Here is a 15,785-nt window from a genome sequence, read left to right on the forward strand (position 1 = left end):
GAGTGGGTCCTGCCCTGATTTGATCGACCAAAATACATCACCTCACATTTATCCAAATTAAACTCCATCTGCCATTCATCAGCCCACTGGCCCAATTGGTCAAGATCCTGTTGCAATCTTATATAACCTTCCTCACTATCCACTATGCCACCAATCTTGGTCTCATTGCAAACTTACTAACCATGCCTCCTATATTCTCATCCAAATCATTATATATAAACTAATAATGTATCCAGCGCCGATCCCTGAGGCACACCGCTGATCACAGGCCTCCAGTTTGAAAAACAACCCTCCACACCCCCTTTGGCTTCGGTCTCCAAGCCATTTGTATCCAATTGGCTACCTCACCTGGACCCGTGAGATTTAACCTTTTGCAACAACCTACCCTGCGGTACCTTGTCAAAGGCCTTGCTAAAGTCCATATAGACAACTTCGACTGCACTGCCCTCATCTACACTCTTGGTTACCCCTTCAAAAAACTCAATCAAATTCGTGAGACATGATTTTTCACTTACAAAGCCACACTGACTGTCCCTAATTAGCCCTTACCTGTCTAAATGCCTGTAGATCCTGTCCCTCAGAATGCCTTCCAACAACTTACCCCCACAGTCTGTAGTTCCCAGGCTTATCCCCACAGCCCTTATTAAACAAATGCACAAAATTTGCTACCTCCAATCTTCAGGCACCTCACCTGTGGCTGTCGATGATTCAAACATCTCTGCTAGGAGACCTGCAATTTCCTCCCTCGCCTCCCACAACGTCCTGGGATACATTTCATCAGGTCCCGGGGATTTATCCACCTTGATGCGCTTTAAGACTTCCAGCACCTCCTTCTCTGTAATATGTACACTCCTCAAAACATTATTATTTATTTCCCCCAAGTGTCCTGCCATCTGTGCCTTTCTCACAGTAAATACCGATGAGAAATATGCATTTAGGATCTCACCCGTCTCTTATGGATCCGTAGACAGATGACCTTGTAGATCCTTAAGAAGTGAGTTTGTAGCAAATTGAGAACAAAGTCCAATATACAATCAGCAAACAAGAGAAATAACAGAAGGATTTGGTCCCAAAGTAGATGACAATTTGTGCCCTGATATAAGATTCCTCAGCCAGCAGCATGATCTGATTAATGATTCCACACTGGACTGACGAAATAAGTCAGGGTTGACAATCATGAATTAGTTAAGATTATCTCATGCCTGGTGAGATTTCAGTCTTGTGATTCATCATGACATGTTAAATTTTTAACAATTTTGTGCATATTTTTTGTCTGGTTCAAGATGTCTGGATGGAGCCGCTTTGCTTATGTTACCGTGTCATTGTAACACAGTGTTTCTATGGGGAAAACTCTTAACCTTTCCTCCTGTTTCAGCTGTTTCAATCTGTGCTATTCACCCCGCCCCACACAGGACACATCTGACAACCTACTCCATTCCCGATAACAATTCCATCTGACGATAACCTACTCCATTCCCGATAACATTCCATCTGACAATAACCTATTCCATTCCCGATAACAATTCCATCTGAAGATAACCTACTCCATTCCCGATAACATTCCATCTGAAGATAACCTACTCCATTCCCGATAACAATTCCATCTGAAGATAACCTACTCCATTCCCGATAACGATTCCATCTGACAATAACCTATTCCATTCCCGATAACAATTCCATCTGATAAACCTACTCCATTCCCGATAACGATTCCATCTGACAATAACCTATTCCATTCCCGATAACAATTCCATCTGAAGATAACCTACTCCATTCCCGATAACATTCCATCTGACGATAACCTACTCCATTCCCGATAACGATTCCATCTGACATAACCTACTCCATTCCCGATAACAATTCCATCTGACATAACCTACTCCATTCCCGATAACGATTCCATCTGACATAACCTACTCCATTCCCGATAACGATTCCATCTGACAATAACCTACTCCATTCCCGATAACGATTCCATCTGACGATAACCTACTCCATTCCCGATAACAATTACATCTGACAATAATCTACTCCATTCCCGATAACGATCCATCTGACAATAACCTACTCCATTCCCGATAACAATTACATCTGACAATAACCTACTCCATTCCCGATAACGATTCCATCTGACGATAACCTACTCCATTCCCGATAACGATTCCATCTGACGATAACCTACTCCATTCCCGATAACGATTCCATCTGACGATAACCTACTCCATTCCCGATAACGATTCCATCTGACGATTACCTACTCCATTCCCGATAACGATTCCATCTGACAATAACCTACTCCATTCCCGATAACGATTCCATCTGACAATATTCCATTCCATATAAGACCATAAGACAGGAGCAGAATTAGGCCACTCAGCCCATCCAGTCTGCTCCGCCATTCATTTATGGCTGATATTTTTCTCATCCCCATTCTCCTCCATAACCCCTGTTCCCCTTATTGACCAAGAACCCATCTATCTCAGTCTTACTCTGTTCTACTCCACTCCAGATTTTTCCAAGGCTCCTTGTGCTGCAGAGCTTCAATCGTTCTGGGTAGAAATCTTTTACACCTGACGAGTGGTTTACCTGATTTTTCCCATGGCCAATCTAAATGCCTGTGGCATTAATTGAAGATGTGAGCTGGTCCCCGTTTGAATGTCAAATAAACCTGAACATAACCCACAGGTGCCTTGCTGAATGAATATTTCATACCGTGAATCCTCATTGTCCTGTAGTCTCAGTGCTATGATGCACTGGCTGTGCCACATATTTAGATGGAATAGACAAATGTCACAGTATTGTTATGACAGAATTGGTGTGGTGTACCTCCCCGTTCACAATCAGGATGTTAGTGTCTATATAATGTCTATATTTCCGCATCCTCAGAGTGATTTTTCCTAATTTAAAGTTAATTCCAGCTGCAGGCTGAAGGTTATTTATTATCACACACTTGTTTGAAATGTAATCTCTCAATCACTCATCTCACTAACACTGTCACACACATACATACTCCACACACATACACACCCTTCACACACACACACACTTCGCTCACACACAGATTCACACTCACACACACATTAGCTCACACACACACACACCTTCACACACTCACATTCACTCACAGATTCACACACACACTCACACACACATTCACTCACTCACAGATTCACACACAGATTCACACACACACACTCACACACACATTCACTCACACACAGATTCACACACACACACAGATTCACACACACACAGATTCACACACACAGTCACGCACACACTCACACACAGATTCACACACACACAGATTCACACACACAGTCACACACACACACACACTCACTCACACAGATTCACACACACACTCACACACACATTCACTCACACACAGATTCACACACACACAGATTCACACACACACATACATTCAGTCACACACACACATTCACTCACACACACATTCACTCACACACACATTCACACTCACACTCACACTCACACTCACACTCACACACAGATTAGGTACAGATGAAGTTAAAGCCATTATTATAAACATGGGTTTTTGAACTTAGAGGCAGGTTATGGCCGGGATTCTCCGATCTGAGTTTTCCCTCCACCACTGTCAGTGAGAACGGAGAGTTGGTGCTCGGCCAAACTCCATTCACTACAGCCTCCCGGAGAATCCAGCCGGCACCAACGGACAGAATTCCTGCCATGGTGCGTCTTGAGTGGAATTGATCCTTTAGTTGGAGTAAGATCTCATTGAGCTGCAGAGTAAGGGAAACTGTTCCTCAGCTAGGCCTGAAAGCTGGAACAAGGGGGGGGGGGACTTTGGCTGAATCACAGAATAATACAGTGCAGAAGGAGCCCTTCGGCCCATCGAGTCTGCACTGACGTATGAAAACTGATCTGCCCACCTGCCCCCATTTACCAGCACTTGACCCATAGCCGCGAATGTTATGATGTGCCAAGTGTGTTGGAAGGCTTTCAGCTTTGATGGTTCTGATGTTTGTTTCTGGTGTTGTAGATATCTCTTGCTGGATTTGCTTCGTTTGGGAAATTTTAAACGGCAGTTGCTGAAAGTTAGTTTCAGTCACATGACTGCATGGTTAACACTTCTGGGGTCTCGGCGACCATTATTCAAGTGATTGACAATCAACATTTACTCTTATTTCTGCTCCAACTTGAGCGCAAGTATTCTCCTCTTTCAATATGACAATCGGACCAACTGTCCAGAGATTCCTTAAATGCTGGTTAATCCTTAAGCAGCAAGGTAGTTAAACTTCACAGGTGGTGGCAAAGTATTCTTAATTAGGTCCATGTTTAACTGCAAATTGGCCATGGAATTGAATCCTGTCCACAGTTGTCACGTGTTAGGCTGCTGCCATTTTAACAGGGTTTTCGTGCAGCCACTTAAAAAAATATGATACACAGTCTGTAATATCCAATATTGTCATTGTGTGCATTGAGCATGAACCCTGACCTGGGACACAACACTGACTGCATCCATTTGGCATTCCATTTCTAATGAGCATCCTTGTGGTTTCTGTGTGAAGCGATCATATTAGAGCTGATTTTGAGTAAACATGCTTCTACAGCATGGAGATTGGATTTCCACCCCATTGCCTGATGCTGGGCTAAGTGAAAGGATTCTGCACTAACCTATCACATCATTATTCTTCAGTTAGCATTTCTCTAACTATCAACAGCACTGATTTGTAAACTCTTACTGTCTGATTAATTGACCCCAGCAACCTGCTTTATTTTCTTCTCAGAATGTACCAGGAATTTGATTAATTTTGATTTTGTTTCATCTCCTTACAGAAATGAGAATATTTTACATCAGTTCTGTTGTCCAGCAGCTGACTCTGATCAGAAGCCCCCCTCCAGTACTCCTTCCAGGTACGTGGAGAGACTTTCTATTCGCCGATTAAGTGTCTGGTCTCCAGCAGATAGAGTGAAAGATGCAGCAGATGATGTGACTGCCTGTCACTGGGGAAATCTATCTACACTTAGATGTGAATAAATCAATCTGTGTTCCTTGCTGCTGCACTGGGTGGCATTCAGACAGCATCATGTCAGGCTGGTTCTGAAACTCAATCAATTCAAAATATCATCACATGTTTCTGTAACTGAGCCTTGTGGTGTGACTGCGCGCAGGATTCATGCAATGTGAGGTGATGATATCGCCCTTACTTAGTCTGTTATGAATCTGTTATTGCCACAATGACACACCTGTTAATCTTGGAATGAAATGGATGTGCCTATCATTTTGGTAGTGGGGGGGCGGGGGGGGGGGGGGGGGGGGTGGGGGGGGGGGGGGGGGGTGGGGGGGCTGCTATTAGATCTCAAAGATCACCTCCTCCATTTTATATTGCATTGCATTCCACATTCATTGGCCACTGATCGCAAAGCTAGTTAAGTGCGTTGTGTCATTGAAATATACAGATTAGGAACAGTCTAGTTTTGAACCCTGATCTATTCTAAATTACTGAGTTCATTTGGCTTCGGTGTTCCTTAGTTACAGGGAGGAGGAAACGTAACCAGGATTCCGCTTCCAGATTCCTACCCAGCGATCCCTGGTGAAATAAATGTAAATTTTAGCTCTGTGGGAAGAGAGGACTGGGCCCGTTAATTTCCACCATCATCCAATAGGCTGCCAATACTCTGATTGGGGTTACACAGATCAAATATAAGAGTTATTGTAGAAAGACCGGTTTCCTGAAACCCAATGAAGGTTCAGCTGGCTTCAGAAAAGGAGAAAGAAAGAAATTGGGAGAAAGTTGAAAAGACTGATAATGAAATTTTTTTTTTTTACAGTACCCAATTATTTTTTTCCCTATTAAGGGGAAAATAGCGTGGCCAATTTACCAACCATGCACATCTTTTGGGTTCTGGGGGTGAGACCCACACAGACAAAGGGAGAATGTGCAAAGTCCACAAGAAAGTGACCCGGAGACGGGATTGAACCCGGGTCCTGAGCACCATGAGGCAGCAGTGCTAACCACTGTGCCACCATGCTGCCCTGAAAGACTGATAGAATTGTTACTTGATATGATAAATACTATGATTTCAGTGAACCTTCAGGTATCAATGTACAAAATGTATAAAAAATTGTTGTTCCGTTCAGCCTGTCCCATGAAAATGTTCCACCTTCTATATCGTCTCGGCAATCACAATTAGTGCAGAGATTACTCTGGTCCTGACTTTCCTGCAGTCCTTCTTTGTCACCTCCAGGTAGTTTTGCCTTCAGTGGTAGGTCCTAATTGAGGGTTCAGCCTCCGTGGCTTCCTGCCCCACTTCCCTTCTCTGTGCTCTCCTCATGCCCCTGGGGCTCTGCCATTCTTAGGATGTGGCTCCTTATTTCCATGTGACCCAAAATCTGACAATCACGCCCTATTGCCATTGGAGCCTTCTATCTGGATAGGTAGTCACCCAGTTTTCCTTGGCAGCCCTATCACCTGCGGTCAGCCCCTGTGATGCAGAGGGTGGTGAACCTGGTCAAAGTCTGCGCCTTCAGTGCCCATTCTCCATGCCATCTTACGAAACTGCTTAGAAACAATGGACTGGTCCATTTTTAAGAACATAAGCGACCAACTTAAATGAGTATGCCACCACCGTCACAGACTTCATCAGAAAATTGTGGACGATGCGTGCCAAAGAAAGCAGTGCGTACATTCCCCAACCGGAAACCATGGCTTAATCGCGAGATTGACTCCCTACTGAAGGACAGGTCTGAGGCATTCAAGTCAGGTGACCCTGACCTATACAAGAAATCCAGGTACGATCTCTGCAAAGCCATCCAGATGCCAAGAAGAATATCAGACCAAGCGAGAGACACAGACTAGCGTTACAGACTATCGGTGGATGTGGCGAGCCCAGGCTACAGAGCAAAGCCAGGCAGTATCTCTGGCAGCAGCGCACCCTCCCCAATGAACTCAGTGCAATCTATGCCGGTTCGAGCAGGAAACCAACGATCCGCTGTCGAGTGCCCCAGTAGCCCAAATCACACCCATACCCACCATCATAGCTTCCAAAGTCAGATCCTGAAAGTGAACCCTCGGAAGGCGAAGGGTCCGGACGAGATTGTGGTATCGGTATTAGGGTATTATGGTACCTAGGTTGGAGGTACCCGATGCTGCAAGGTCATTGGTGTTGGGGTACCTGATACTGTAAGATCATTGGTGAAGCCTGCCTGCTGGTTCCGCCCAGTAAGGCGGAGTATAAGAGTCTGTGTTTCCCTAGCTTGCTGCATTCTGTACCTGCGCTGCTGGGGAAACATCTAGTTCAATAAAGCCTTCAATTGTCCTACAATCTCGCTTCGGGAGTTATTGATCGTGCATCAGGGATCCCTGGTCGTGCACTCAGAGCCGTGCGGACCAGCTGGCAGATGTCCCTACCTGCTTCAAGAGGACCACCATCATACTGGTGCCAAGAGAAACCAGGCAACGTGCCTCAATGATTATCGTCCGTGGCCTTGACATTGATCGTAATGCTTCGAGAGGTTGGTCATGAAGCGCATCACCTCCATACTCCCAGAATGCCTTGACCATTGCAATTCGCACACCACCGCAACCGGTCCACAGCAGATGCCATCTCCCTGGCCCTACTCTCATCCCACCCTGGGAAAGCGGGCAGCATAATCAAAGACCCTCCCACCCGCTTACTCTCTCTTCCAACTTCTTCCATCGGGCAGGAGATACAAAGTCTGGAGCACCAAACAGACTCAAAAACAGCTCTTCCCCACTGTTGCCAGACTCCTAAACAACCCGGACTGACCTGATTAATACTACCCCCCTGTAGCTTCACCCGATGCCGGTGTTATGCAGTTACATTGTGTACCTTGTGTGGCTCTATTATGTATTTGTTTTTCTTTTCTTTCCATGTACTTAATTATCTGTTGAGCTGCTCTCAGAAAAAACTTTTCTCTGTACCTTGGTACACATGACAATAAACAAATCTAAATCCAATCTTTTCAGTGGCAAAGACACCTCCCTAACCACAGACACAGTCCTCCTTGGCCCTGCTTACCCTGTTATGGGGCTAAGGTAATGTTGAGGGGAAACTAATGGACTCTCAGGTTTTACCCATTCGCCTTCAGCTGATCTGTTTCTGAAGCAATAACCCACATGTTCCTTAAAACTGACACCAACCAACCTTGTGCAGCAGCTCAATGTCAACGTAGAGAGAAAGGGGTTCGATGGATTTGGATTTGTACGGAGACTAGTGAACAGTCTGAAATGTTTACAGTTAAACCAGCCTTCTTAGCCATACTTCCTACAGGAGGATATAAGACATAAGGAATGGGATTAACGAAGAAGCCTAACAGCCTCTCGAGCCTGGTCTGCCATTCAATAATCATGGCGGGTCTTTGACCAATTCCACTTTCCCGCTTAATCCCCATACCCCTTGATTTCCCTAAAATGCTGAAACTATTGATCTCAGCCTCGAATTGAGCGACCATTCCACATTTTTACAACCCTTTACGGAAGCAATTCCTCCTCACCTCAGTCTTAAATATTCAACCACTTGTCCTGAGACTGTGCTCCCTCGTTCCAGACTCTTCAGCCAGTGAATACAAACTGGGAGCATTTACTCTGCCAAGCCCCATCAGAATTGAATCCTTTGTTTTCTTGGGCGGGATTCTCCGACCCCCCGCTGGGTCGGAGTATCGCCGGGGGGGGGGCGTGAATCCCTTCCCCGCCGTCCACCGTAGATTCGGTGGGGGCGGGAATCGTGCCGTGCCGGTCGGCGGCTGCTGGCAGCGAACCGAACCCTCCGCCGATTCTCCAGCCCGCGATGGGCCGAAGTCGCGCTGGTTCTTTGCCAGTCCCCCCCCCCGCGTCGATCAGACTAGGTCCCTTACCAGCGGGACCTGGCGGCGTGGGCGGGCTCCGTGGTCCTCGGGGGGTGGTGGGGTGGGCACAGGGCGATCTGGCCCCCGGGGGGTGCCCCCATGGTTCCTGGCCCGCGATCAGGCCCACCGATCCGCGGGCGGGCCTGTGCCGTGGGGGCACTCTTTTCCTACGCGTCGGCCGTGTCAGCCTCCGCGATGGGCGATGCGTAGGTGAAACCCCCCCCCCCCGCGTATGTGCGGGGATGACGTCAGCAACCGCTGATGCTCCCGCGCATGCGCAGACCCGCGCTGGCTGGCAGAGTCCCTTCAGCCCCGGCTGGTGTGACGCCAAAGGCCTTCCACGCCTGCTGGTGCAGCGCAAACCACTCCGGTGCCGGCCTTGCCCCTGAAGGTGTGGAGGATTCCGCACTAATGGGCGGGCCAACGCCGGAGTGCTTCACACCACTCCGTCCCGCCGGGTACGGGAGAATCCCGCCCCATGTTTTTAATGGTAAATGTAAAAGTCCGTCGCTGGTCAATAGAGGTCGCCTCCTGCTGGTGAGAACACATTGCGGGGTCTATGGAGTCAGTCATGATCCTTGTCTTGTTGAACACTTGCTCTGAAGCAGGGAGCTGTGGGGATAGTGGAGTAACTTTAATTTTTTTATACTCTGATCAATTCCAACATGTTTCAGTCTGATTGCTGGCTTGTTTGCATTCGAAGGTTATAGTAATCAACTTTTTCTCCAGCAAGAACTGTCCTTGACTTTGCTCTGCATCTCCACTGAGATGGCATTAAGATGGCATTTAAGAAGGGTGGGAGGTCTATCTCTGTATAATGAGGGCAATGAAATGAAAAGCTTTGGGACTGAGTGTTACAATAAAAGGAATTGTGCAAAAACTGTAAAATTAATCTAATCACTCCACAGTCAGATCGGGGCTGATTTCCACAGATCCACACTGAGTGGAAATAGGGAATCGGGCCTGTTGAAACCTGCAGGGTTAAATTTACCATCCCAATCCTAATCCAGCTGCTACCAGTGAACCCAACTGGTTCAGGCAGAGGCTTCTTGTAATATGCAGAGATCAGCATCCCATAATATACAGCTGATAGTGATGCAGCTTATATACAGCTGATAGTGATACAGCTTATATACAGCTGATAGTGATGCAGCTTATATACAGCTGATAGTGATGCAGTTTATATACAGCTGATAGTGATGCAGCTTATATACAGCTGATAGTGATGCAGCTTATATACAGCTGATAGTGATGCCGCTTATATACAGCTGATAGTGATGCAGCTTATATACAGATAGTGATGCAGCTTATATACAGCTGATAGTGATGCAGCTTATATACAGCTGATAGTGATGCAGTTTAATACAGCTGATAGTGATGCAGCTTATATACAGCTGATAGTGATACAGCTTATATACAGCTGATAGTGATGCAGCTTATATACAGCTGATAGTGATGCCGCTTATATACAGCTGATAGTGATGCAGCTTATATACAGCTGATAGTGATGCAGCTTATATACAGCTGATAGTGATGCAGCTTATATACAGCTGATAGTGCAGCTTATATACAGCTGATAGTGATGCAGTTTATATACAGCTGATAGTGATGCAGCTTATATACAGCTGATAGTGATACAGCTTATATACAGCTGATAGTGATACAGCTTATATACAGCTGATAGTGATACAGCTTATATACATCTGATAGTGATACAGCTTATATACAGCTGATAGTGGTGCAGCTTATATACAGCTGATAGTGATGCAGTTTATACAGCTGATAGTGATGCAGTATATACAGCTGATAGTGATGCAGCTTATATACAGCTGATAGTGATACAGCTTATATCAGCTGATAGTGATACAGCTTATATACAGCTGATAGTGATGCAGCTTATATACAGCTGATAGTGATACAGCTTATATACAGCTGATAGTGATGCAGTTTATATACAGCTGATAGTGATGCAGCTTATATACAGCTGATAGTGATGCAGCTTATATACAGCTGATAGTGATACAGCTTATATACAGCTGATAGTGATGCAGTTTATATACAGCTGATAGTGATGCAGCTTATACAGCTGATAGTGATGCAGCTTATATACAGCTGATAGTGATACAGCTTATATACAGCTGATAGTGATGCAGCTTATATACAGCTGATAGCGATGCAGCTTATATACAGCTGATAGTGATGCAGCTTATATACAGCAGATAGTGATGCAGCTTATATACAGCTGATAGTGATGCAGCTTATATACAGCTGATAGTGATGCAGCTTATATACAGCTGATAGTGATGCAGCTTATATACAGCTGATAGTGATGCAGCTTATATACAGCTGATAGTGATGCAGCTTATATACAGCTGATAGTGATGCAGCTTATATACAGCTGATAGTGATGCAGCTTATATACAGCTGATAGTGATGCAGCTTATATACAGCTGATAGTGATGCAGCTTATAGGGCATGATTCAACCACCGTGTTGCACCTGGCGCAGATCTGGGCATGGTGGTTAAGTAGCGGGAAAGGCCAAAAATCGAGACTCACGCTGGGCGTGAGTCAGTTTATTGGGTTAGCGGGCTCTCTCCCGATGGCGAGTTCCAATCTCGCCCAAATATAGTGAGCATACCATTGACACCAATTAACACCAATTTCCATCACATTAGAGAGATTGAAGACAATGTAACGGCCTCCAGGAATTACCCAATTCTTCAGCGAGAATTCAGATGGGCGTCGTTTAGTTCTCCTTTTTAAAACATGAGGTTGGCGCCTTGGCTGCCGAGGGAAACGGTGGAGGTGAGGACCCATTTCCGGGGGGGAGGGAGGGGGCGGGGAGTCATTTTTCCACCATTAGCAGTGTATTTCTTTTTTTTTTGCTTGGCAGCTGTGTGCTTGTCTACTGCGACCCCTCTCGATTCTACAGCCTGGTCCCCTGGTCAATTGCCAGTGCTGGAGAAGGGCTGAGGTGTTCCTTCTCCTTCCGCTGTGCCCTATGTTGGTGTGACCTTTTCCAGGTCTGTGCTTCCCGCTCTCACGCTTGCGTACTCTAACTGGCACACACAGTCATTCATGCATGTACTCTTTATGCGCACACTCTCGCCGATATGCACGTACTGATATCACACACATACTTTACCGTACGTGCAATAGATGCCTTTCCACTGACGTAGATCTGCTGTGTGTGTGCGTGCGTGTGTGTGGGGAGTGTGTGTGTATGTGGGGGGGGGGGGTTTAGGGGGATCCACTGCCTTGGCCTTTGGTGTGTGGCTGGTAGTTGCTCCTTCAGTGGATAGTCTGTATTTGGTTTGGTTTAGAATGTGATAATGTGCCGGACCTGTTCTGGGCCGGACTGTGCCCTCTTGTGGAGTGGAATGTTTTCTCTCCCCCTCTGCCGTGCTCTGTGTTGAGCGGCCTTATCCAGCGAGCTGGCACAGTGAGCCTTTCCGCTGATATAGGTTGGGGGGGGGGGGGAGGGTTCTGGGTGTCCTAATTGTACCGTCGTCTGTATCTTGATCCTGCCAATAAACTAAAATATTTTAGGCTGTGTTTGCTGCTCAGTGCTGCTGGTGCCTGCAGGTTCCTGGAGTTTGTTTTCTTGCTCCATATTCCTTCCTTCACTGTGATTGCTGCTCAGAGAGCGAAGGCGATGGAAGGAGAGGGGCGAGACTGCAGGTGAGACCCTGGGACTGGGCTTGGCCTGGGACTGGATTTGGGAACTGCCTGGTTGCTCATGAATGGCTGCTGACTGCAACACTGAGGGGGAGGCAGAGGGCCAGGGCCCACAGTGCCTGTCATCCCTGTCCGACATTGGCCGGCTGTCCTCCTGGTAATCCCCCCCACACTGACAGCCGCTATCACTGCCTCCTGGGCAGTATTGGCCACCCTGCTGCTGGCCCTCCAACCCCTTTGGGGGGGGGGGGGGGGAACGGAGTCCCGTCTCGCATCCACTGCATCCTGAATCCTGACCGGTCGCATTGTCAAAGCGAGGAACAGGTTTGTGTGCCGGCATTTCTGCTTTGTTGACTGTGAGTGGGTGGTGTGTTTAAAAGAACCTCCCTCTTGTTAACAGCGAAATGCTGAGGTGCGGGTCTGGAGAATCAGATGGCGAGACAGCCAGTAATGGCGAGGAGTTTGAGGTGGTTCCTTTCCGGCACTACAAAGAGAACAAAGAACAAAGAAAATTACAGCACAGGAACAGGCCCTTCGGCCCTCCCAGCCTGCGCCGATCCAGATCCTTTATCTAAACCTGTCGCCTATTTTTCAAGGTCTACTTCCCTCTGTTCCCCGCCCGTTCATATATCTGTCAGATACATCTTAAATGATGCTATCGTGCCCGCCTCTACCACCTCTGCTGGCAAAGCGTTCCAGGCACCCACCACACTCTGCGTAAAAAACTTTCCACGCACATCTCCGTTAAACTTTCCCTCTCACCTTGAAATCGTGACCCCTTGTAATTGACACCCACACTTTTGGAAAAAGCTTGTTGCTATCCACCTGTCCATACCTCTCCTAATTTTGTAGACCTCAATCAGGTCCCCCCTCAACCTCCGTCTTTCCAACAAAAACAATCCTAATCTACTCAACCTCTTCATAGCTAGTACCCTCCATACCAGGCAACATCCTGGTGAACCTCCTCTGCACCCTCTATAAAGCATCCACATCCTTCTGGTAATGTGGCGACCAGAACTGCACGCAGTATTCCAAATGTGGCCGAACCAAAGTCCTATACAACTGTAACATGGCCTGCCGACTCTTGTACTTAATACCCCGTCCGATGAAGGCAGCATGCTGTATGCCTTCTTGACCACTCTATCGACCTGCGTTGCCACCTTCAGGGTACAATGGACCTGAACTCCCAGATCTCTCTGTACATCAATTTTCCCCAGGACTCTTCCATTGACTGTATAGTCCCCTCTTGAATTAGATCTTCCAAAATGAATCACCTCGCATTTGCCTGGATTGAACTCCATCTGCCATTTCCCTGCCTAACTCTCCAATCTATATATTTTGCTGTATTCTCTGACAGTCCTCCTTGCTATCTGCATCTCCACCAATCTTAGTATCATCTGCAAACTTGCTAATCAAACCACCTATACCTTTGTCCAGATCATTTATGTATATCACAAACAACAGTGGTCCGAGCACAGATCCCTGTGGAATACCACTAGTCACCTTTCTCCATTTTGAGACACTCCCGTCCACCACTACTCTCTGTCTCCTGTTGCCCATTCTTTATCCATCTACTAGTACACCCGAACCCCATACTTCACTTTTTCCATCAACCTGCCATGGGAAACTTTATCAAAAGCCTTACTAAAGTCCATGTATATGACATCTACAGCCCTTCCCTCATCAATTCACTTTGTCATTCCTCAAAGAATTCTATTAGGTTTGTAAGGCATGACCTTCCCTGCACAAAACCATGCTGCCTATCACTGATAAGTCTATTTTCTTCCAAATGTGAATAGATCCTATCCCTCAGTATCTTCTCCAACAGTTTGCCTACCACTGACGTCAAGCTCACAGGTCTATAATTCCCTGGATTATCCCTGCTACCCTTCTTAAACAAAGGGACAACATTAGCAATTCTCCAGTCCTCTGGGACCTCACCCATGCTCAAGAATGCTGTAAGGATATCTGTTAAGACCCCAGCTATTTCGACCCTCACTTCCCTCAGTAACCTGGGATAGATCCCATCCGGTCCTGGGGACTTGTTCACCTTAATGCCTTTTAGAATACCCAAAACTTCCCCTTCCTTATGCCGACTTGACCTAGAGTATTTAAACATTCATCCCTAGCCTCAACATCCGTCATGTCCCTCTCCTTGGTGAATACCGATGCAAGTACTCATTAAGAATCTCACTCATTTCCTCTGACTCCACGCATAAATTCCCTCTTTTGTCTTTGAGTGGGCCAATCCTTTCTCTAGTTACCCTCTTGCTCCTTATATACGAATAAAAGGCTTTGGGATTTTCCTTAACCCTGTTAACCAAAGATATTTCATGACCCCTTTTAGCCCTCTTTATTGTGCGTTTGAGATTTGTCCTACTTTCCCGATATTCCTCCAAAGCTCATCAGTTTTAAGTCGCATAGATCTTATGTATGCTTCCCTTTTCATTTTAGCTAGTCTCACAATTCCACCCGTCATCCATGGTTCCCTGATCTTGCCATTTCTATCCCTCATTTTCACAGGGACATGTCTGTCCTGCACTCTAATCAGCCTTTCCTTAAAAGACTCCCACATTTCAAATGTGGATTTACCCTTAAATAGCTGCTCCCAGTCCACTAAGTGCCGTTAAATACGGACCGCGATCCTACCAACTCGAAGTCGGGAAACACTCCGCCAATCACGCCCAAAAGGACAATGAGAACCTTTTCCGTTAAATTGCACGATGGTGTTTGTGGGTATTGTCATTGGAATGTCCCTTTAAGAAATGTGTGTTATCAAATAGCTTCAGTGATGTCAGCGTGTGGGTGGAGCTGGCCTGAGGTTCTGGCTTTACTTTCGTTTTGAGCTGGGAGCTGTTTGTGGTTCTGTGTTTTACTTTCAGTTTAGACAGTTGGGAGCTGCTTTCAGACAAAGAAAGTTTATTTTGGTCTCTCTCGCTCTGTATACGTTAAAAGGTGTCCAGATCACTTGATAATTTCAAAGTGATACCTGTTTTCTGTAATAATTCAACTTACTGTTTTGTAGAAAAGGGGATTGTCTGATTTATGGATGTTGTTACTGGAGTGAATAAGTAAAACGGAAATTAAAGGGTTAATTATAGAGTACTGTAGCTGTGTGGGGGATGTATGTTTGTAGTTGATAAAAATGCTTATTGTGTGTGTTTATAAAATGTTAACTGAATTTGTAGAATAAACTTTGTTTTTGATTTAAAGTGCTTAAGGCCGCTGTTGAATAACAGCTGAAAGGCA

At 46.1% G+C, this 15,785-nt stretch overlaps 1 protein-coding gene across 3 annotated transcripts in view; it reads left to right on the forward strand.

The window, feature by feature from the left end:
- LOC119955311 (IQ motif and SEC7 domain-containing protein 3-like) overlaps positions 1–15,785 on the forward strand; it is a 662,877-nt gene that overhangs the window by 208,211 nt on the left and 438,881 nt on the right. For all 3 annotated transcript variants that reach the window (XM_038781397.1, XM_038781396.1, XM_038781398.1), the window contains exon 2: positions 4,825–4,902. In XM_038781397.1, coding sequence (XP_038637325.1) covers positions 4,825–4,902 — 78 coding nt within the window. The remainder of the gene's footprint in view (positions 1–4,824; positions 4,903–15,785) is intronic.

This window comes from Scyliorhinus canicula, chromosome 20 (assembly GCF_902713615.1).
Source record: "Scyliorhinus canicula chromosome 20, sScyCan1.1, whole genome shotgun sequence".
Classification (NCBI taxonomy): Eukaryota; Metazoa; Chordata; class Chondrichthyes; order Carcharhiniformes; family Scyliorhinidae; genus Scyliorhinus; species Scyliorhinus canicula.